The 23,964-nt window shown below is 35.1% G+C and overlaps 1 protein-coding gene across 11 annotated transcripts in view; it reads left to right on the top strand.

The window, feature by feature from the left end:
* The window catches only part of ATRNL1 (attractin like 1), a 425,218-nt gene that overhangs the window by 99,187 nt on the left and 302,067 nt on the right, over positions 1-23,964 (top strand). For all 11 annotated transcript variants that reach the window (XR_016468857.1, XR_016468855.1, XR_016468856.1 and 8 more), the window contains exons 14-19: positions 841-973; positions 2,756-2,937; positions 12,206-12,419; positions 13,634-13,822; positions 16,927-17,145; positions 19,553-19,690. Coding sequence is in view for 7 of the 11 variants with exons in the window: in XM_090145543.1 (XP_090001669.1) it covers positions 841-973; positions 2,756-2,937; positions 12,206-12,419; positions 13,634-13,822; positions 16,927-17,145; positions 19,553-19,690 (1,075 nt within the window). In the remaining 4 variants the exon portion in view is untranslated. The remainder of the gene's footprint in view (positions 1-840; positions 974-2,755; positions 2,938-12,205; positions 12,420-13,633; positions 13,823-16,926; positions 17,146-19,552; positions 19,691-23,964) is intronic.

Genomic DNA, 23,964 nt, shown 5'->3' on the forward strand with positions numbered 1-23,964 from the left:
GGCAGTTTACTAAATAAGATATCAGCATAAGACCTCAGATTTAAAGTAGCACGTAGGAAAAAGCCAGAATTTGTATTCAGAATGTTTATTTAGAAAGGAATACTTCAGTTTTCAGGAGAATGAAACCCAACAACTGGGTAAATATCTCCTTCATATCCACTGCTTTTCTTATGCTCTCAAGTACCAAAGTTATTCCTGCTTTTATGTAACTGATGGGTAAAATGCTTGCCTGTTTTTTAAATTTTATAGTAATTAAGTTGTTTACAGATTCACAATTAAAACTGTAAAATAACAATGACTTTTGACAAATTCTAAAATTATCTTCTTGCAATCACCTGTGTCCACCTATAGTTCCTATTTTATTTCTCTGGATCCAGATAAGACAGTGCAGAGGGTGTTCTCATATCATCAGTAAGTGAAGTGTAGTTATTTTACACCTGCATCTTGCTTCATTTTTTATCTCTTGGATTGCTTCACTTGCTAAGCCTGCAGATAACTTGGGAATGAAATGATTTAGTGAGAGCATATCCCTAAACTATCTAAGGGAAAATGTTTAAGAAATTTAAGCTTTTTCTGTCTCCTATACAGAGATGTGGCATTTTCAAAGTGCTGTTTTACCCATCTGAAGTGAGCTGTGTATGACAAGTGGGGCGATTTGTGCTCTAGGGATGCCTTTCTTGCCCTCCACCAACTGCCAGGTGAACCCAGGCAAAGAGCTGATGGCTTTAGATGGCTGTGGTTTTCTGAGAGAAGCCCACCTGCTGTGTATTTCAGTTCTGACTTCTGGTTTGTCAACAGTTTGACTTAAAATGTGTCATTGTGTCTGTTTTGTTTTTGTAGTCTGTTAAAAACTACACCAAATGTCACGTGAGAAATGAACAGATCTGCAATAAGCTGACAAGCTGCAAGAGCTGCTCTCTGCACCTGAACTGCCAGTGGGACCAGCGGCAGCAGGAGTGCCAGGCTTTACCTGGTAAGGGCTGCACAGCAGGGATGCTGCTTTTTATAGTTGTCAAAACTGAGGAAATCTCCTTCGTTATTGTGTGCTCTTGCAGCCTGGAAGGCCAGCTGTGTCCTGGGCTGCATCAGAAGAGGGGTGGCAGCAGGGTGAGGGAGATGATTGTCCCCCTCTATTCTGCCCTGATAAGGAGTACTGCATCCAGCCCTGGGGCCCCCAGCACAAGGATGTGGAGCTGTTGGAGTGGGCCCAGAGAAGGGCCATGAAGATGATCAAAGGTCTGGAGCATCTCTCTTATGAAGATGGGTTGAGGTAGTTGGGCTTGTTCAGCTTGGAAAAGAGAAGGCTCTGGGGAGACCTCACTGTGTCCTTCCAGTACTTGAGGGGAGGTTATACATAGGAGGGGAACCTACTTTTTACACAGTCTGACAGTGACAGGACAATGGGGAATGGCTATGAACTAAAAGAGGGGAGATTTAAGTTAGATGTTTAGAAAGACATTTTTTACTCAGAGGCAGTGAGGCACTGGCAGTGCTGCCCATAGAGCTGTGGGTGCCCCATCCCTGGGGATGCTCAGGTTGGGTGGGGCTGGATGCTCCTTAAGGTTCCTTCCAACCTCAGCTATTCTCTGATATTGCCAAGTTCATTTATTTAACAAGTAGGCCTAGATTTGTTTTATTCATGACGACTCTTCACAGACGAGTGAGCCTGCGCAATGTGAATACGTGTAATTGCAACTCATGGATTGCTGGTATGCAGATTGGTGATGGGCTCCAGTCTGTGGGGATCCCTAAGTGCAGAACTGTATTGCTGTACTACCGTGCTCTGCTGTTACACATTCACTGTCAGTGTTACTTCTGCTGGCTGGAGTTTTGCCTTATAAATTATACTTCAATTATACTTTGATTTAGCTGCTCAGATATGGCCCAAGATCTAGTTTGTGATTATATAATGTTAGTAATACTATGGAAGCCTGTGAATATTAAAATGCTAATATAAGATATTCTCACAAGGTGAAAGCTAACATTTTGAATAATATTTATTCTGTAATTTGTATTCATAACTACATATATGCAGGTAGATATCAGGGCCTTTCCCGTTTGATCTTTATGTCCAGTTGAAGTTAATGAATACCATTTCTTACAGAAATTGTTAACGTGTTATATGCAGTATTAAGCTGTGTTTGTGACATTTATCTAAATATTAACTTAAATAATTGCTCGGAATTATTTACTTATCTTTTGATAGTTATCTACATCTGAGTAAAGCTGAAATATGTTGAAAAGGAAATACTTCCTAAGATGTTACTAGAAATTCTTATCATTCTGATTGTGTTTCTATTTAGGCTTAAATATGATAAAGTAAAATAGGATACAGTTTTGATCTCTTAATTCCAGAATGGTTGCTTTCATGTTTTTTGAAATGTAGACTGCAATTAAATAAACTGATTGCTAAGTGCTGTTAATTATATACATAATCTGATCTTTAATGTAGTTGTGCACAAACATTAATACAGAGAAAAAGTGTAATAACAGTATTTTTATAATGAAAGTTAGTATATCTCTAATAAATATTTCAGATAGTTATACATTAGTCTTCAAAATAATATTCTATTTCTTTAATAAGAATGCTTGATATTGTATTATATTCGTTTATTTTTATTTTATGTGACTTGAAAATGGAACGTTGTTATTTGCCTATATTTTGAACTACAGACTCAAGAAAATAAAATTCATATTTTCTTAGAATTTCTAATTGTTTTTCAATTCAACTTTAACCATATGCTTTTTATACTAGCTCACCTGTGTGGAGAAGGATGGAGTCACATTGGAGATGCCTGCCTCCGCATAAATTCTAGTCGTGAAAGCTATGACAATGCCAAACTGTACTGCTACAATTTAAGTGGGAATCTTGCTTCATTAACAACCTCAAAAGAAGTGGAATTTGTTCTGGATGAAATACAGAAGTACACACTTCAGGTAACTTGGGTAACTGTAATTGATGTTCCTGTGAATTAAATTTTCTGTGAGGAATCTATTTTAAGGTTTTATTCACAGTAGACAGGGGAAAGTGTCTGCCACCATAAGGACTTGAAGGAAATGTAGTGTGGTGCTAAAGATTGATATCAGTGATGTGTAGGATATTAAAGAAAACTTGTGCTTAAACCTAACGACAAAGCAGTTCCCAAGTATTTCTCCTCACCTGCTTTAACTGCTTCAGATTACTGTTTACAAATGACTTTCAGGAGATGAAAAGAAGGCTGATTAGAGGAATTCTAGTCCTCTTGAATGCACCGTGACAGCAGGAATCAATGTAAGGCAAAATATTTTTTAATGTAACATAGAAAGATGTCTTTGCTTTCATATCAGTGTAAGTAAAACTTCTCTTAAGATTGTTTTTGGGTGGTGAATATCTTGACTATTCCAAAAGCTAAGCTTAAATGACTACTGGCATGGCATGACTTTTCCTTCTTTTTCTTCTGCTCATTTTGTAGCAGAACAGACTTTGCTCATGATACGTGCAGTTTAGCTGATGAACACCTTCCCATCAAAACAAAAGGAATTTTCTTTGTGTTTTTTTCATGTGTAATACTCATTGAAGTTGTAGGTATGTGAGGATTCCTCAGCCCATATGTGAAAGCATTGCTTTTAATTGCCTCTACAGTTAATCTTACTGTAAGTGAAATGCATTTTCTACCTTTATCTGGACATTAAAATTAAAAAGCAAAAGAGAGAAGTGGAATAAACTCACCTGCTCGAAAAGAGCATTATTGTGCATACTGCAGATCAAAACTCTCTAGAAGTTCATGGTGAGCCTTTTCTTCAGAAAAGTGTAAATTAATGTTTTTATCTCCGCTGAAATAGCTTCTCCCTACAGCATCTAAGGTAAGTTATTAAAAATATAACATGTAAAAATACACAACAAAGTTTCCTCTAATCATCTAAGCACGCTATTTCCTATTTTTAAATCTGGTTGTCATATTGCAGTAATGGCAGCCTGTGGCTGAGAGCAACATGTCCAAGGCAGAATTGCCTCTGTCTGCTATCTCTGAAATGATTGATGACAAGGTACCACTTGTACTGTGATGTCTAATGGAAAGATAGGAGTGGAATGGGTGTGAATACAACTTCTTAAAACCTTTGGGATTCCTAGACAATTTTTTTAATTTTTTATTTGAATGCTCTCCCAGCTGCTGCATGGGTTTTTCTTTTACTTAATGTTACTGTTCTGTTGAATGTACACCTACATATACCTATATGTATATGCTGTGCATGTGAGTATGCATATGTGTATACATATATATATATATATATATGCACGTGCATACTTTTGTTTTTGTCAATATGTATTTCTGTAAAATATAGAGCCATTTAATTTCTGTTAGAAACAGACATATTTCAACTGAAAGTCTTTGGATAAAGAAAATACTTTGTGTGGATGATGTAGTAAAACAACTTGCTCTGACATATCACCTTCTTTAATTAATAGCTGTTATCCTTTATGTAAAAATTCATGGTATTTCCTAAGAGCTTTTTTCCCACTTCTGGTACTAAAAGATTGTCAGTGTGAGACAGAATACATCTCTTTTACCTGTCTGGACCTTCGCTGCCTTGGAATTACATTACTGTAATGTGTTCTGTTGAGGAACGCTGGGAGGACTGTCTTCATCTGTTTGCTTACAGGTAGCTTAGAATATAGCAGCTTTTTCATTAACTGTTTGATTAGACTGGGAACCTGTAGTGTCAGTGATTGACTACATCAGCTGTTTAGGGAATTGCTCTGAGAACTCAAGATACTTGTTTATTTTGACTTTTCAACCTCAGCACCTTCAGATCTTCAAATTACAGCAACTTTTCACATGCTGGTCCTGGAAATGCAGTCAGTAGCTGCCTATGACAGTATAAAAGAAAGCAGTCATCGACACAGCCATGTATTGGTGAAAACATTCAAGTCTCTGATAGTCCCATGTTACTTGAATGCACATGCAAACCTGTGCCTTCATTTCACAAGGGCTGCAAACAACTGGGGACAGGGAAATGCTGAAGAAGTGTACTTTGCTGCTGGAAATCCCTGGCTTCCTATATGTCCAGAGTGTGGGCTCAGAGGAGTTGTGCAACTGCATGAGGCATGTGGGAATGCCCTGCAAGGCAGTGCTAGAATGAGTCAGAATTATCAGTCTGATAAGGGTGGTGGAAGGAATTGGTTAAAAGTGCATACTTATCTCAGGGAAGGAGATACAACTATAGGTTATATATTTCAGTTTCTTTCAATAAATGGAGAACTTGGATGGAAAACATTTTCTTTTTTTTTTTTTTTTCCAGTAACACAAATATTTTCCGTTATTTGCTAACGAAGGAAAGGGAGTAGTAATGCTTTGGTCAGAAGATCTCTCCTGACACTGTACTTAATGAAACTTTCAAAAGTTCTGTCAGCTGACTCTTTGATGTGAGATAATATTAAAGGTGTGATTGAAATCACAGTAACAAAATCAGAAAAGGCAGTGATTTGTCTAGTTACATATTATGCCTTTTTTTATTTTTGTGGTCTCCCATTAAAATTGCTGTATAGCAGATCCTCAAATCTAACAGTGTGTACTGGACTTCTGGTATGATTGATACTACCAGACTGGCTTGAAGTATTGATGAAAAATTGCTCTGTGTGTTTGGAAGCCAGATTTATTGTTGTGTGTTTTGATTTTTGTTTCAGAACTTAGAACTTCTGCAAGGTGACATCCTACTGTGTGTATCTTTATTTAAATGTGTTGTGAGCCGATGAAGTGATATAAATTTTAGATACCTCATATACAGTTTATGTAATTGTAGACAAATGTGTGCACTTCAGAGGTATATCTCAAGTTAAACAGTCAGTTAGTTACCTGAATCTCTAATGGAATGCTGCCACGATTTATGCTGTTTTTCAGTTGCATTTAAAGGAAAGAATACATTTGTATCTGTCCGATTGCATTTATTCTCTGTGAGAGAGTCTAAATGTGTTATCAGGTTTGACAGAGGCTCTCTGAAATTTTGCTTGATTTTCTTTTGTCTGCCTCTTCCTCACAGAATGCAATCATGATGATTTAAGGTGCGAGATTTCATTTCAGATGGCTTGTTTCTGTGACAGATGGTGGTGTGGAGTTCACAGATGTAGTCAGAGCAGCTGGGAGGTGAACACTGTGCCTTAAGCTGAAGGTGGAGAGTGTGACTTGGGGGAGGTTAATGTCAGAGGCTTTCAAACCTTTCTCCTGTTTGGAACAAAAGCTATCAGGATTAGGGAATGGGTCAGAGTGACATTTCAAAATAAGAATATGAATTTACTTTTATCTTTACTTTATTTGATATTCTTGTACTGAGAAAAGAAGGAAAATTTTAGCTGCTGTTGAGTGTTTTAAAAAACTGCTAAACCAGTATTAAGGACTCAGAAATTCCTGATTTTTTTCATAGAAACCATGTGGGGCTTTGTAGATTGATTTCTAACACAAAATCCTTCTTCTGGGACAAATCTAGCTTAATTTCTTCATCAGGTTTTTAAAGTAATACAGAACATTGATGTTTTGGAGAAATTGAGAGGGAGAAGATTGCCCTTGTCTCTACATCCTGTCAAGAACTCATACTGTATCAGTATTTTTTCTTAATTCTGATACTAAACTGGAAATGCATAATTGCCTCCTTTTAAAGGATGAAGTTCACTTCACATTAAAAAAAGTGACAATGTGCAGACCTGTGCAATGAGAAATCAAAAACTGCTGAATTTGCAATTATATTCTAAAATGATGACCAACAACTGAATTTGTCTAGCGTGTATTTTTATTGAAAATAAATAGAATTCATTGAGAGAATGCCAAAGTAAACACAATGGATAGACAGCAGAGTTCACCATAAAACAAAATAGTGCTTGTCATTTTTTTATATGCTGCTTTATTGACCTAGTAAGCAAAATATTATAAAAGATTCATGTATTTCTGTAAAAAAAAAAAAAAAGATAAAAAATAACAGCAGTATAAGGGTAATTAATTGTTTCTGATATTATCCTAACATGTCTATATTTTAAATGAGCATACTCATTTAAAAGTGCAATTAGTTCTCTTGTGAGTTTACCTACCACCATGGGATTTAACTAGAAATAAAAAATTTCTTGCAGTTAGGTAATAAATTCTGAGAAGATTTGGTTTTGTTGTAGTAAGCATAAACAAAAATGAGAATGGTTTTTAAATGATGCATTTCATTATATTAACTGTTTGCAACTTTTCCTTTACTGTGCTGTTTTCAGGGTGAGGCATTCTTTATAAATCACTCTTGAGTGCCGGTTGTGGTTAATTAGCGAGGCTTTGGATGGCAGTCTTATTCCTTGTTAGCTCCAAGTATTCTCAGAGGACTGTGTGTTTTTAAGGTTTTGTTTTGTTTGCTTGTAGTGAAGCTGACATCCACTTGGTTTTTTTTCTGAGTTGGTCTCTTTTTACACTTCCTAGCAGTCCCACATTACCACTGTGTTTGTGGAGATGTAATAAATTCTTTCAGCATTCAACCTCTGTATTGTTACATTAACTGTCCATTAGTTTACCTCTCGATGAGCTAATTTCCTACTTTCAGAAAGGTGGGAGCTCAGCTCACTTTGGATGCCTTGGGAACTCTGTGTACATATTAACAAAAGTAAAATGTGTAGGTACCTATTCTAGAATAAATGCATACTGTCTTAACAAAACCCGTCAAATGAGTAGTAACTGAAAAATATAATTTTTCTTCTTATAGCTCTTATTCTCATAAAGCATTATTTCATAGATAATGACGTAGAAAAGAACGCTAAGGGCAAGCTCTTCTCAAACCTGTGAATGGTGTGGGAATGTGAGTGTTACGGGGCAGCAGTATTTTCAAGGCTCTGTTGTATGCTTTTATGAGGGCAAGGAGTTTAAGTGGTTCTTGAGAAGTTCTTTGAAGTTTTTTCATAAGATATGTGACAGAGTTAGACAAAAGAAAACAAACAGAAGTGTACTGAGAACTTACAGCAGAACTTAATATCCAAAATGAAAAGCATTTAAATAAAGGTGGAGATGAATTTGGTGATTTTTTTTTTTAAAGAAATGCACGGTTGCTCAGCGATTTCTATGCTTATGAAACAGGGTAATTATATGCCGCGGTACTAATTGGCTATTCAGTAAGGTAGACTTGCTCACTTTACTCATCTGCAAATTATTCAACCTTCATTTAGTTTGTGCTGAGGCAGCAGTAGAGCCTGAAAAATGTTGTGTGATAAATAAATGATTGTGTTTGCTGTACATCTCGAAGCAACTTAGTCTGTCTTAAATCTTCGGAGTAAACAGTGGAATTAATGTGAAGTATCAGCTCTGTAGTTAATGGTACATAATCTCACTTTCTAACTTAGTTCCATAATTACTACTAGAAGAAAATTAAAATGTTAACTGTTTAGAAAAAGAGCACATTTTTAAGCTAGTGGTGATCAGCATTTAATAAATTGATGTAATTATTAAGAGCTTTTCTTATGTTCATCTGAGTAGGACTGTTGATGTGAGTACAAAGTGACATGAAATATTCTATAGGACTGTGTCATATGATTGTAATCTTGCTCGTGTTAGATGAAAATAAATCCCTGTCCAGCAATTTTTCTCTGAGTTTAATAACACCCAAATCTTTTCTAACTTAGCACAAAGTTTAATTTTTCACTTAAAAAGGGTTTTGGCAAGTTCTTATCATTGTTATGAATGATTGTTCTATAAAAATGGATAATACTTCAGTTGTTGTATTACAAGCATAAGAGCATGGCTTATTAAGACTGGATGCAGGTTTTAAAAACTTGCCTAGAAAGAAATAGAGAAGGAGAGAAGTAATTTTAGAAAATAGTTCCAAGGTTTTGATCATGTAATGGGATGAAGTTATGGATTATAACTCTCAAATTCTTGAGATTTATCCAATTGCATTCCCCAGTGCGAGGTTCGTATGGCCTATTACAAGCTTTCCCAAGTCAGACTTTACCACCTGCTGTATATTGCATTGCTTTTTGTTTCACTATAAAATTCTACTGAGCTATACTTTGATCATTTCTTGGTATTTTTCGTCCTTCTTTTCTTTTATCTTTTCTCTGACAACTTACCTAGAATGCTGTAATGCTATTGGAAAAACTGTAGTTGTTGTTGCTGTGGTTTTAAAATGAATGATATCTAATATATAACCAGGGTTTTCATAGATACATTCTGAGCCCCATTAAAAAAAAAAAAAATAAAAAATCCACTGATACATTTCAGAGTATTCTTTTTCTTTTTCAAATCAACTCCTCAATTTTAAATAGAAATCAATAATTGAAATAATTTTGAAATCCTATGAAGAGTAATTATCTGTTTTACACAGTCACAAAGCTTTTTGTTTGTTCAGTTTTTTTGTGGATGTGTTATAATGTAAATGAAAAATAGCTTTTAGCTCTTTATGATTTTACAAAAGAACAAAAATGCTCAGTGCTAATGTCGAAAGTAACGACAGATTTTTGCTTCAGAAGATAACCATAGTTTGTGATTCCTTGGTGGCATTTTAAAGTAAAAAATTTAAAGTTGTAGGTGGAAGTTCCTTCCTTAGATGCAGTTGTGAATCTTGATTAGAAGAATCAAAATTAAGATTATGAGTCAGAGCAAATGGTTAGTTTATGCAAAACAGTTTTTCCAGGTAATAAAGCTCATGTATTAAGGAAGTGAGGACTTCAAATAAGCATGTTCATAGTTAATGTATAAAAATATAGACCACTTATTTTAAATGCTATTTTTTTCCACTTAAGATAACTTCTTTAGGTTGATTGAAAAAAACATTATTAAAGCAAACATGACAATTAAATTGAAATTAGTTTGTCACAGCACACTGGTTATGGCAATGGGTGACCGTGAAAATTCCTGAATTTTTTATACACTGTATTTTTCTGTTGGCTTTGACTACACAGCAGCAGTCATTTTTGCTTGATGTTATCAGCACATTAAGTCTGCTATCTCTAGCAGTTTTTGACTGTAGTCCACTACATCATGGAACTATTGCTGCGTAATTCAATATATGCTTTAAGCATGTCCTTGGAGCATTTTGCTGGCCTACTTCTCTGCCATCCTCCTAACTACATGCCCAAAGCCACACAAGTGAGCCTGCAAGGAAGTAGCTTTGATAATGTGTTTGATAGCATGCTAATCAGTGCCAGGTCTGTATTTAAATGTGTTGCAGAAGAGCCAAAGATGGTACATATGGAATTTGAGATATCTGGCACAATAGCTGTAGGTTGTCCAGATACTGCTGCTGTTAGAAAGGTAGGCAACAGCTATATGATATGCATTACTTTTGTTTGAAGTCTTTCATTTTTTTGGGGTTATTGCTTTTTTCTCCTATGGCTGCTCTGGCCTTGCTGATCCTTCCTATGACTTTGTCATCACTTAAAAAGTTCTGAAACCCTCTTACTCAAGTAGAAGAATTTCTCTCCAAGTGTCACTGCTCCCTCTCAGTTTTCATTATTGGCCTGACATGTTTTTCACCATAGCTGGACTAGGATCTCTGTTTTCTTTGAACTGATGCTAGGGCTTAATTACTTGGCAACATAATCAAAATTGTTAGTAATGTGTTGAATGTGTTCTCTTGGCTAGAATCTCTCAGCTCAAAAGTAGGCATTTAAGGTTGTTTTAGGTCTGTTTGTCAGCAGTATATCCTATCTGCACCCCTGACATATTCTGTACAAGCCTGGGTGCATTCTAGAGTGGAATATCTAAAACCATGCATAAGTACCTACTGTTTTTTGATGCATATGGACCACGTACATCTAGAGCAATCTGGGCGATTAAATAACAAATGCAAGACTTATCTTTTGTCACCTTCCAGATGCCCAATGGCATGCATCACCACACTCTTTCCAGTGCCTAGAACCTGGGAGCACTCAGACACTTGAAAAGTTGGGTCAGCTGGGGAAGCAATGAAGTTATGAAACCAATAGAGAAGTGAGACAGGAGAGCAGGGGGTGGAATTTTTGCTGAATTTTCCTGTTGCTTGAGTGTTTCTAAGCATGCATCATTCCTTATGGAATAGAACATTTCTTACTCATTTTCTAGTTTAAGTCTGTTCTTGCATCTGCAAGTCTGTTAGATGCTTAGTAGTTTTTATTTGATCATGTTTCAAACCGATAGGGAAGAAGAGGGAGAGGACACAGAGTACATAATTTAGGAAGGTGAGGAATACTAATCATATTCCTCCTGATTTTTCTGAAGGAAAATTTATGACCCTTCGTGTTTCAGATGCTGCTAATGAGGCAGAGGAAAGAGGTGAAGAATGCTCTGATCAGGTATAGATTTAAGGTATCTGAAAGATAAAACCTGAGTGGCTGAAGAAAGATGTGAGATGAAAGATGAAAGATCTGAGACACGACGGCAGTGACTCCTGATTCATTTGTGAAATAACATATAGATCTGAAACCAAGGCAGTTTACCTTTAGGTATATTGTGGTGTTTTACCTACTTTGGTTTGTAAATTACATCAGTTGAGAACTGAATTCACGAGCAGATCAACATATTTTCTTTGGAGCTAACAGCATCTGCCCTTTGTCTGGTACACTTGGCTGTGTTTGGCTCTGTGGTACTAACCACAAGTGTTGCAGCCCATGGTTTCTCTATAACTCTTCCCTATATTTAAGCTGAGGTTGATGATAACCACCTGTGGACAAAGACTATGTGAGAAAAAGTGTTTGCTTTCAGTATATTGAGATTTTGAAGTGAAAGGAGTAAGAATGTTTTGTAGATTTATCTTGGAGCAGACAAAGGCCTTTTTCCTGCTTCTCTCTAGTTAATTGCACAAATAAGATGAAATGATAGTGAACAGAATTTGTGATTTAATGTTACTGATCCATCTTAAATATTTTTGGAGAACTAATACTTATTATTGTTGTTTGTAGGATAGAAATCAATAACAAAGTTATATTCAATGTGTACTTACTGGCATTGGACTAATGGATATATCTCTTTCATCTGTCTCTGATCTGCCAGTAGATGTTGATCAATATCAGCAGTACAAATTTTAGAGGACGTTATATTTGTCCTGTTTTTTCCTTTCATTTCTATGAAGTACCAACTCCTTTGTTTTATCATCCATGTTGACCTGGCAATTGCTAACAGTATCCACTGGAAAAAATACATTTTCGAGTATTCAGCTAGACTTAAAATTTTTTTATTGAATGTTATTAGTGAGTGTTTGACTAATTATATCTGATTTGTTTCATTCTTCTTCACAGAAAATTTCACCTTGGGTAGGTTTACGCAAGATCAACATCTCCTACTGGGGATGGGATGACATGTCTCCTTTTACAAACACAACTCTGCAGTGGCTTCCTGGAGAGCCGAATGACTCTGGCTTCTGTGCGTATCTAGAAAGAGCAGAGGTGGCAGGTCTGAAAGCAAATCCATGCACTGCAATGGCAGATGGTCTTGTCTGTGAAAAACCTGTCGGTAAGCAATCTTTTATACTCTGTTTTTGTTACTGTAATGATTAGCAAGCTGTCTGGATTTTCACTTGGCTAAAAGGGATTATTGCCAATTTGGATTAAGCAATTACAAATCAAAATTTTACTTTTTACTTTTTGAAAAATGTGAAGCTTTAATTGAGAAAATGAATAATATTTCTAAAGCAGCAAGTATTTATTTGTAAAGTTGTGTACATACCAAAAGTCTTATAAGTTGGCTCTGAACCATTGCTAGTCAGTCAACAGTAACAGTAGCATTAAGAGTCTGTGATGATGTTTAACAAAGCTGATGCAGCTAAAAACAACCTGTCTTTTTGAACATCATGGAACGTTGTTGAACATTTTAATGATCTAAAAAACTGACAAAATCTAAATGTTTTATTTCCCCTGTTAGGTTTGTGTCTAAAAAAATTCTGCGACAGATAGTCACTGGTCAGTTCTCAATACTTTGAGAAAATTGAAAAGGGGTTGACTGACATCCTTCAATAAGATGACCCCCATTACTGCCTACCCAAGGGGCTTGGAAAGCTGGGAAGCTTTCTCAGTGCATGCCCCTTCTTTAGAGTCCTAATAGATAAGTTGGTAACCAACGTTAATGCCTAAGTCACAATTGCTCAGGGATGTCATGAGTAGGCTCCTGCACAGAACCCTAAATATTCTGTGTGGATAGAAGGTGGACTCTGGCACTTTCAATACCTACTCATATTGCAATTGTTTCTCGAGGGGTATTTGGTGTCCTAAAAGCTATAGATACTCAAAAGTGTATTGTTAGAGCTGTTATAGGAGTCATTTACTGTCTGGATTGCAACATGAAGTGCATAAAATTTCTTTGTTTAAAGGTAGTTTATTTGAATCTTGCTTTCTCAGAATTTCTTACAGCTGCTTCTTGTTTTTAACTTTCACTCTCTAATGAGAATTTAACTCCTGTTTAATCAAAAGATGATGCTAGACCCTTACCCTTTACATATTATACTTCAAACTAATGTATTTATTCTCTGATTGTCCCATATATTTCTTCATAGCTGTGCAGTTAAGCACACAGAACTCTCTACATTTCCTTTCAACGCTTATTTTTTCACCGTCAATAAATTTTCAGTGGAAAGTAGCTACAATGTATGTTGACAATACAATATATGAATCTGGTATTTTAGCTGAGACGTTGAACTTTTGTTCAAAATCACAACTTTTTGTTTTTTCTAGTTAGTCCCAACCAGAATGCAAGACCCTGCAAAAAGCCATGCTCCCTGAGAACAACATGTTCCAACTGTACAAGTAATGGTATGGAATGTATGTGGTGCAGCAGTACAAAACGATGTGTTGATTCAAATGCCTATATAATTTCCTTCCCATATGGACAGTGTCTAGAATGGCAAACTGCAACATGCTCCCGTGAGTACCTTAACGATCAGTAATCCTATTAAATATAATGATGTAATTTTTTCCACTCAGAAGTATACCTGTTTGAATAGAATTAAACACATTCACTAGAATTAAAAACAAATTCACATAATGACTTTATTTCGCCACTAATGTCAGCAGGAAGTATTACGTAAGTATTTCTAGATACAGGTGAAATATTTGTCTATCTTAAGATGAGACATATTTAATCTTTTGAAAGAGGAGAAAAGTGCTTATTGCTTTCAAATAAAGAAAAAAAATCTTTTTTTTTTTTTTTGATGACTCATTTTATTGTATGAGATGATGTCCATGAATTGGAACAAAATACTGGTAAAATTGGAAACCTAATATTATAGACCTTAGGTATGACATCCAGTTACTAAATAAGGGAGGTGAACTGAAATTAGAGTTTTTAACGTTCTGTTGTATTTTGTTTGTAGAGTCAAAATAGTCTATTTTCCTACTGTGCAAAGATAAAACAGTGATATAATAATGATGATAATAGTCTTGAGAATACTGTAACCATGGCAAAACAAATGGTCTTAGTCTTCATTAAATTCTAATTTGCAAATGCTGATTATAGACTCTTGCAAATTACTTGTCCTCTCCATAGAAGTATAAAGAGTTCAGGCAGATAAAAGGAGGTGCAGAAAACTTTTTCCTGATGTGATCAGATAGGGTCAAGTCTGCAAATGTAGAAGATGGCTCAATTCACCCTTAAGATTTCTTACTTTGTCAAGCAGCAAAGATATTCTCCAAACATCCCTTTTGGAAACACATTTCATCAGAAATCAATTCACTGCCTCTCTAGGAGAGAAAGAAACCTATTCAGTGTACTTTTCAGTGTACTATTAACTGATGCTACTTTTTTTTTTTTTTTTTTTAACAAGTCTGTAATGACTGTACCTTGTTAAGTTGAACGTCAAGAAGTGCCATCACGTATCTGTGCCATATTTCATGTAGATGCATGAGCGATGAGTTTGGTGCTTTAGATTCTTGTCTCAGTCAAGATTGATTTGAAAAAAAAATCCTTAAACATCTTCCTACAGAAAACTGGTTCTTGTTATTTTCAGTACTTACTGTCCTTAATAACTTGATTAAGACATTTCCCACATGCGAAGGACTTCAGTACAGTGGGACTTGACTTTAATGTACAGGGCTCCAGAAGCTGACCACTGAGTGTGAAAAGTAATACAGGCAAATTTTTCTTTCAATTGAAACTATCCAAGCAAAGTGGAACCTGCAGAGCCTGTATTACTGTCTTGAGACAACAGCATAATTCATAATCCTCATAAAATATATTGATCCAGTGCAGTGTTGACCTGTTCTGGTAAATTTTCATGCTTAGTAGAATTTAGTTGTTAATTCAGCATGGTTCAGCATGGACTTGAAATAGGGCTTTGTCCTCTAATCCTAGCCATCAGTCTTCATTTAGTCTAAGAATAAAGAAATAGGATCACTTAATTTCTTGCCCCATATATGTGTGTAATGTAACTTTGTAAAGATTAAGCTTTTTTTCTGTCCTTAAAAAACTTAATTTTACAACTTATAAAATGTGGATGGTGAGTTGTGGTGAAACAAAAGGTGATTGAAAATTTAGGGATAAAGTAGACAAAATATCACATGAATGATGCTTAACTTTTAGATGTAGCATACATTATGTCAGTCCAAACTTGTAATTCTGTTGTTGTGTTTCTGTAGTATTTGCACATCATGCAGGTTCTTTGTTTGAGGAATACAAAAGAAAATGCTTTTTATTTATTTATCCTTTTTTTTGTCAAGTCTGTAAAACTTAAGATTAAGTAAGCCAAATGGAATTTGCCAGATCATTATTATGAGTTTTGTATCAGAATATTTTCTACTCAACAGATTAGAGAAAAACAGGACTCTATGTTTATAGGCTGATTTTTTTTTTTTCTTTTTTTTTTTTCAGTTTAAAGCATTAAACAAGAAGATTACTGTACAATTGAAACATGATTCAGACTCTTTTTCAGACTAGATTTTAACTTGAAAATTCTATTAGTTAGATTTATCCTTATTGCTGCTGAGGTAATGAAACATTAAGTGTATTCCCTTGTCAAAGAGCAGTGTTTCTGCTGGAAGAATAAGATGTAAATTATTACCTTTAAAACCAAACACCTCCACTTTCTGCCCTACTATCCCAAGTAAAAAAAAAAAAACACCAACTAAGCAACAAAACCTCATTCTCTTTTGTTTTGTTTAACCGATTTCTGAGTTTTGGGATGTTTGCTCTGGATTGAAAAGAGATTTCACACAAGCACAAGCATTTTAAAAAATATCCATCAATATCAATGAGACTGAATTTTCGTATTTTGGAAGGAAAATAAAGAATGCCATGTAATTAGTGATGTCTGGTCATTTTAATATTTGCTTGCCCAAAAGTTGCATTCCACTCTTCCCACTATGAATTTTCTGCCCACTATGAGTAGCTGACAGGAGAACACCCTTGGACCACATGTGGAATTTCAAAGAAAAAAAATTTTTTTGGAATATCATTCTAAAATCATTAACTTATTTAGTTCTTTTCAGTTTTTCAGCTGAAAATAAAATTTTGGTTTGAATTTGAATTACCACAGTTTTTTTTCTCTTTTGTTATTGGCCTTTTCTTGAAGTCCTAAGTGTTTGTATTGGAGAGACAGTTTACATGAGTATGTTTAGTATACTTGCATTCTATGATATATGTTAATAATAAATACAAAATATATATTTAACATAAGATCTGAATTTGGATGAAGATGTGCAATTTTGCTCTTCTGTGTCATTATCTTTTTTGCTTTGTGGTATAACAAACATCTGTACTATATTCTGTTATTCTGTTCTCTGAAGAAATACAGCCTTTAAACTAAACATGGAAACATACTGATAAATTTTACTGAAATGGTTGAATTTGTACCAGGAAGTAGAAATGCAAAATTATTTTTTCCTGAAATGCTGTATAGTATAATCCTAGCATCTTATTTAACAAAGCAAAAAACAAACAATAACAAAGGAAAGGAAAACATAAAAAGAAAGCAAACAGACAAGCAAACAAACAAAACCCCTCTTACATTAATACTGTATTTCATCTAAAATAGCTCAAAACTGCTCTGGACTGAGGACCTGTGGACAGTGTTTGGAACAGCCTGGCTGTGGGTGGTGCAATGATCCCAGTAACACTGGAAAAGGTCAATGTTTGGAAGGATCATCAAGAGGTCCAATGAAGCCTGTTGGCATGCATTCTACTGAAATGGTGCTTGACGCCACTCTTTGCCCCAAAGAGAAAAGCTATGAATGGTCTTTTATCCAGTGTCCAGGTAAGGTCTGCTGATTTATTGTCCAATTTTCTTTAGATTTTTTTTTTTGGAGTAACATTTCTGGACAGAACTTAAGTTATAAATTAAGAATTTCTCTGTTTAGACACTAAATTAATGTATTTACTTGTTGGAATACAAATAACATATTGATGGGATAGATGTTTTTCCAAAATACTCCCTAATTAATTTATTTTATATCTGTTTTGTGTCTGTCTAGAGCACACAAATTTGCTTGGTTTTGTACAGATTTGTGTGTAAAATACATTACTTAATCAAAATTACAATTACAATTTAATTGCAAATGATTTCTCACCAATTCCATCCTTGAAATCCAGCTTATTAATTTGCTTCAGCTTTTATGCTGTTCTAGCTTAGAAATTATCTATAAGCAACTGCTGATGGCCAGGAGCATGAGCCTCCTGCATCTCAGCTGCTCGCACTGAGGTTCAGCTGGCTGTGGGAAAGCACTGCAGGACTGCGTGTGTCTGAGCAGTGCTTTCAGTTACCTTTTAGACCTTAAGACTAAATTGAGTAGTGCTTTTATAATATTGGAACACTGAATTTAAGCCATGTTGATCTGACTGTAGTACTTTAAGTTCATTGGAAAAGATATTGAGTGCTTTAAGACAGTGGAGGTTGAACTGATACGGCTGCACAAGGGAGGGAGTAGTGCAGGTAGCTGGAAGGCACACTGCAGCTGGACAGACTTCCAGGGGTAACCTGCACAAAATAATTTTTTTAGAAGATGACTTTATTTTTTATTTTATTTTTAGAATAAATGGTGCAATTTTACTATAGTGTTATTTTTCCAGTCTGTGTTCCTAGTGCTGGTAAATATGGAAGCGGGGGCTTCTTTAGAATCAAAGTCTTTGGTACATGCAGCTGTGTTTGTTCCTCTGGGTACTTCAGTTTTTTTTCAAAGGCATTTGTATGGATTTGATTTGAAAACAAGCAAATAACTGTGCTCTCTTTTTACTTTTAGACTCATTGGCTTGCAATCTATTTATTTATTTATAAGTCTTACTTTAAGTCATTCAGTGTGTGAGAAATACAAACAAAACTCATGCAAAATAGAGCTGCAATTCATAGTATTTTCTTTTTCTGAGAAGGCAGTAAAGTGTGCAGAATAGTAGACTGTGCAGAAAGGCACCACAAAGTTGTCTAAAAATTCAGCATTCTTTGGAAGGTGAAAAAATTATAATTTCTTAAGAGATTTAGCAAACAAAAAAACAAACAACAAACAAAAAACTCCCACTCTTATTCTCCAGTATTACAGAAATACTGGATACTTGTTTACAAGATTTTATAGCCATGGCTACAGAAGAAGATTCTAAACTTTGAGGTTGAACAGTTTCTGAGCGAAACATGGCAATGACTGTAATTCTAAAACAACTTCAAAAACTTTTAAGGCATGCAGTGTGAGCCACTTTTATTTCTAGCCAAAACACCAGTCGATGTGACACTTAAATTAAAAATCCAAATTACAAAAAGAGTAAACAGAATGATCTTACTGAGATAGCTGCCCTCTGCTGCGTCTACTCACTCCTCACCAACAGGGGATTGGCAGGTTTGACATAATCTGACACTTGATAAGCTTCAGTAATTGGCAGGTTGCTAATCTGCTGAGTACCATGAGCTTGGAGGTCCCACTGCAGAGAGATTGTCTTGCTTTCAGCCAAGGCCTAGCAGTTGGATTAATGGGTTCTAGCAGAATTCATGTTATGTTTTTTCTTGCAGTAGTGATCAGTGCTTTCTGAGAGTCTGTGGGTGCTGGAACATGGGAGGAGTGTGGTGTTAGAAGACCAGTGGTCTTCCTTGTTGTTACTTGTCAAAGAGCTTAATTAGGCTTTCAGGGTCAACCATAAAATATTTATGTCTATAAGATTCCATTTTCTTCTAGTTTCACCAAAGTCACACTGTGTAGATACTAGAGATGTCTGAAGTAGTTTTGATGCCTTAAAAAAATCTCCTAGTGTGCCAAAGCTAATGAAAGGACCAGAACTGTTAAAAATAAGATGATCGTTGTTTAATTTTTTATGTATGCCTTCTCTCACCAGAGAATACGCTAAAGAGTAAGTTGATTTTCTCCACTGCAGTAGCATTTCAGATACTTCACAAAAGATTGCATGTAGGTACGGTATCAGTGATTTGTGGACTCTTAAAAGGTTTTTTAAGGGGCTAGGCAGCATTTTAAGCTATATAGGCTGGATTCAGTCACGCCAATATACTTTCTAACAAGCCTTAAGCTCAAAGTCACCCCATTATCAACTATATATAATAAAATATATATGTGCTGATGATTAGTCAGGATTAAACTCATTGGATTTACATTTTTCTGCGGTTTGGTAACAATGTAAGAATGATTTTTTTGCAATATACTAATGGATTTGTAAATGTTGTATTCTAGCTTGCCAGTGTAATGGCCACAGCACCTGTATCAACAGTAATGTTTGTGATCAGTGTAAAAACTTAACAACAGGAAAACAATGTGAAACATGCATGCCGGGATATTATGGAGATCCCACAAATGGAGGACAGTGTACTGGTAAGTTCTGCTGGCATTTAAAAAAAAAAAAAATTGAAATGACAATTTATATAATGTGAAATCCACTTTTCTTTTAAGATTAAATGCTGACTTGATACCAGATACACTGATCAGATAAATTAATAATTCAAAATCTAGATTAATATTTTTAAGAGCAACTTTGCACTTGGAATCATCGTTTTGCAGTTGTCACTTGGGCTGCACACTCTAAGAACGAGGCTGTAATTTAAAGATGCTCTCTCAGGCAAAGGTAAAAGGAAACTGTTACATGGGGAACATCACCTTACATGGTGGTGCTTCAGAGAGGTATCATTTTGTTGCATTTAAGCAACCCTTTTGTAGTAAAGTACAAATGAAATCTGGTATCTAAGAACATGCTTAATAGCACTCATTTCTGTAAATATGTGATGCTCATGGAAAAATAATGAATTCAACAGATCAGCAAGTCTTATTCATGCATAGTTTGGACAGTCTGATATAGTAGGAATTGTATGTTACTCTAACTTTTTCAATCTGATTATTTTTATAATTTCAACATTGGAGAATTCTCCTTGAAGTGAAAGAAATTGAATGATAAAAGTGTTTGTTGTGTATTGCTGTAGGACTGCTTTTTTTACTTGCATGAGTGATTTTGAAGTTGACGCTAACTCCTCTCTATAACTAAATGGGAGTGTGGGAATATTTTTAATATGAAAATCTATTAAGATAGTTGAGATTTAATATGATAGGCAGCCAGAGACTATTCTCCTGTAACTCTTCATCTTTGATATTGATGTTTGTTTAACTGAACCTTTATCTTGAAGTATATTTATTCATTTAAAGGGCTCACTTGTTCCTCAGCACTTCAACACCCAGCAGTCAATGCATGAAGCTGCACATCTGGTAAACTTAAGCACAATATATTAGAAATGTGTTCAAGGGGATGGAAAGATTAATGCCTGCCCCTATTGACAGTTGCACATTTTTCTGGTGCTTTATGAAGCTTTAAATAATTCTTAATAGTTCTCTTATTTCCTGAAGTTGACAAAATGTTCTTTTGCTGTCTATAATACCTTTACGGCAAAATGACTTATTACTATAGCTTTTATTCTTCAGGGATACATTAGCTATCTAACCAAATAAGCATTCCATCACCTTTAGTGAATTATGTGTCTTACAATAATGACTAAAATCAATTTAGAAGACTAGTAAAATCGTAAATTTTATAACTTGTTTTTTCTGCCCTAAGGAGTTCATATTTTTATTGGTAGATGTGATTTTAACAGGAGCTACTTAGTGTAAGGAGTACTTTAAAAATAAAGACTGTAATTATTGTGAACCTTTGTTTTCATTTTTATTGTTTACCCGTATTATATTTTGAAGTATAGAGTCCATTAAGATTTAAACTAGTTTAAGTCTTTAAACCATTCTGATGAATGTAGTTATTATGAGCTATTAGATATTACTATTGCTTTTGTGATAGTGTCCAAATTGTGGGCAGGGATTTCTGCAGAAACAAATATCAGTGATTAGTATAAAATGGTCATATTGCTTTTTCTTGGATTTAAGAGGACTTTGGACCAGACATCTTCATACTCCTCTCCTACTTTGCTGCTTCCAGCTGAGCTTCTGGTTGGACCTTTCCAACATTTCTCCCTAGTCTCATCCTTCCTAAAGAATACCTCAGAGCTGATTTTTCTTTTAGGATTCTGATTGAAAACTTTTAAAAGGAATGATCTTGCAGTACTACAGTATTCTTCATATATTAAATTGCTATAGTTACATGGGTGTGAATTAGTGAACAATTGGAGATGGGAAAAGATTTGTAACCAGTGTCTCTAATTGAGAGATGATGTAGTGTACAGTGGGAGAAAGCCTGAATATCTTTCTCAATATACTCATATATCAGAATAACTTATTTTTCCCTACTGGTCTCACAAAAGTACTTATATATTCTGTAAATTCTGCTGTTGTACTTACAGGTATAATTCTGCTACTAAAATCCCATTTTAGGTACAGTTTAGAGGGTATGAATATCAAAATTATGTAATAGGAAATTAATTGTTAAATATTGATGGATTTTTAAAAAATAAAACGCCTAACTTTAGATGGAAACAGAGAAATTAGCTTGTTTTCTTAGTGATTTGTGCTCATGTTTTCTTCAAGGTCTGGTTCTGTTGTACTACATATTCTTGAAATGCACAACAGTTTTATATAAATTCTAGAAAAAGCAGAGTAAGATTTGTACTAAAGACTGCCATGTGAAGTAACAGAAGAAAGCAGTATAAGAAATTGCTTGAACCAAATTTGTGTTGTCTTGGCAAAAAATGTTGAGCATTATTTTCAAACTTATTAATCATCTACTTACTTGACAACGTTAAAAAAGTAAAAATACTCCAACTGCTTATCATGTTGTCATTTTTTTATGCAAGATATTTCTGAAATTATTCTTTAAATGTATGAGATGCCAGGAGAGAGTTCTATATACTAACTCATACTGTGAATATATAATACACTTAATAATAAGATAACATAAGCTCTCTGCTGTATTGCCATTTTTCATAAAGCGATAACATCCCAAACAGTGTTCAGTTTTCCCATAATTGCACTACTATTGCTGTTGCTTTTGCAGTAGGAGTGAAGCTGTGAGTACCAGCACATTGGGAACATTGTGTTTTAACTCCCACTGCTCTCCCTCTGATCAACCTTAAGAGACATGATGTTGAAAATGCTAATGAGCCTTTTGCAAAATCCTCCTACCAGATAGGCTGATGGATAAAGTTTTTTAAGTGAGCCTGTCTGTTGTCTTCTCTGCTGTTGTACAATTGGAATTTTCACCATCAAAGACAACAGCTTCCTCCTCGATTTGATTTGTAATCATTCTGTTTGAAAAGATTTTTATCAGATCTTAAGATTATTAATTAATGTAGGTGGATGTGATTCTTGTGAAAGTGCACTGGGTTGGTAACATCTGTTGGAGACAGGTGAAAGGTCTGGATACCTTCCATGTTCATCCAGAGCCTGGAGTGTGAAGGGAGAGCACAGCTGTTGTTCTGCTGTTCTGAAACATCTGTCATGGAGAGAGAGCACCTTGTGCATTGTCTGCTCTTTTATGCATTGTGTAGCTTGGCACTTTTCTCTTGTTTTTATATAAATGCTTCTATGTAGCTATGATTATGTATATGTGTGTATATACATACACCTACATATACAACTCTCCAGATTTTTATCATATAAGACTTAGATTTTAGATTGAGTTCCTAGCTTTAAGGTATCTTGAAGAGGATGAATTTGGCCCAGGCAGTAAAACATTTGTCTAGAAATAATTTCTGATTATTTTTATTTCTACTCATTAAAAGAAGTAAAACGTATTTGTTTCTTATGAATACCAAGGTTGTATCTTTAGTAACAGAAGGGAAATCCATGTTATTCTGCTACTCAAAGAATATGATTATTCTGCTGAGTAGCTTCTTTCTGAGTGATATATTTTTTGTAGAAGAGACTCAGGAAAGGCAGAAGTCATTACTTCTGGTGTCTATGAAAATTAAAAAAATGTTAGACTCATGGCAGGTAATTGCAAATGTCCCCTTGGTTCTACCTGTGACAGATAGCTAGACTTAGGCATTGCTTTTCCTCTGGCACTGTCTAACATTTTATAGTTCAGGAATAGCAACATTTGCAACACTTAACATTTTCTTCATGATGGTCCAAGAAGCAGCTGCAATTGAAAGATCCAGTCCTTTCTGTCCTGAGAGTCAGGAGATTCAAAACGATACTTCCTTAACGCAGATGAAACCATCAGGAGTCAGAGCTGGCTAACCTGTGTGCTCTCTGTGGGGTTTAGGTGTCAGACTCGGAGGAGTGAGTTTCGCTACCAAAGCTGTAAGCCTGATGTCTTAGTACTGAAATCTCATTTTGTAACCTGCCCTTGAAGCTTTCTCAGCCTCTGATATCCATCACTGGTATCACTTCCAGCATCTGTTAACAGGAGTTTTCAGCAAGGAACGGCCATATTGACTGTCATTGAAAATATGTAGGAATTATTATAAACTAAGATAACCAAAGAAACGTAAAATATACAAACTTCACAAGACTACATTTTAAAGAGAGACAAGGAATCAGTCATTTCATTCAACTTTTACAAAATTATATGCATGTAGTTGGATTAAAATTATTAAACTAGAACTAGTTTAAGTCCTTGTGTTCATGTCTTTGTTTATTTCAATTGGCTTTTCCTGCTACAAAGAATGCAAAGTGATGAGGTGCTCACAGGCATGTTTTTCATTTAAGCTGTA

The sequence above is a fragment of the Phasianus colchicus genome, chromosome 8 (assembly GCF_987193195.1).
Source record: "Phasianus colchicus chromosome 8, bPhaCol1.hap1.1, whole genome shotgun sequence".
Lineage (NCBI taxonomy): Eukaryota > Metazoa > Chordata > Aves > Galliformes > Phasianidae > Phasianus > Phasianus colchicus.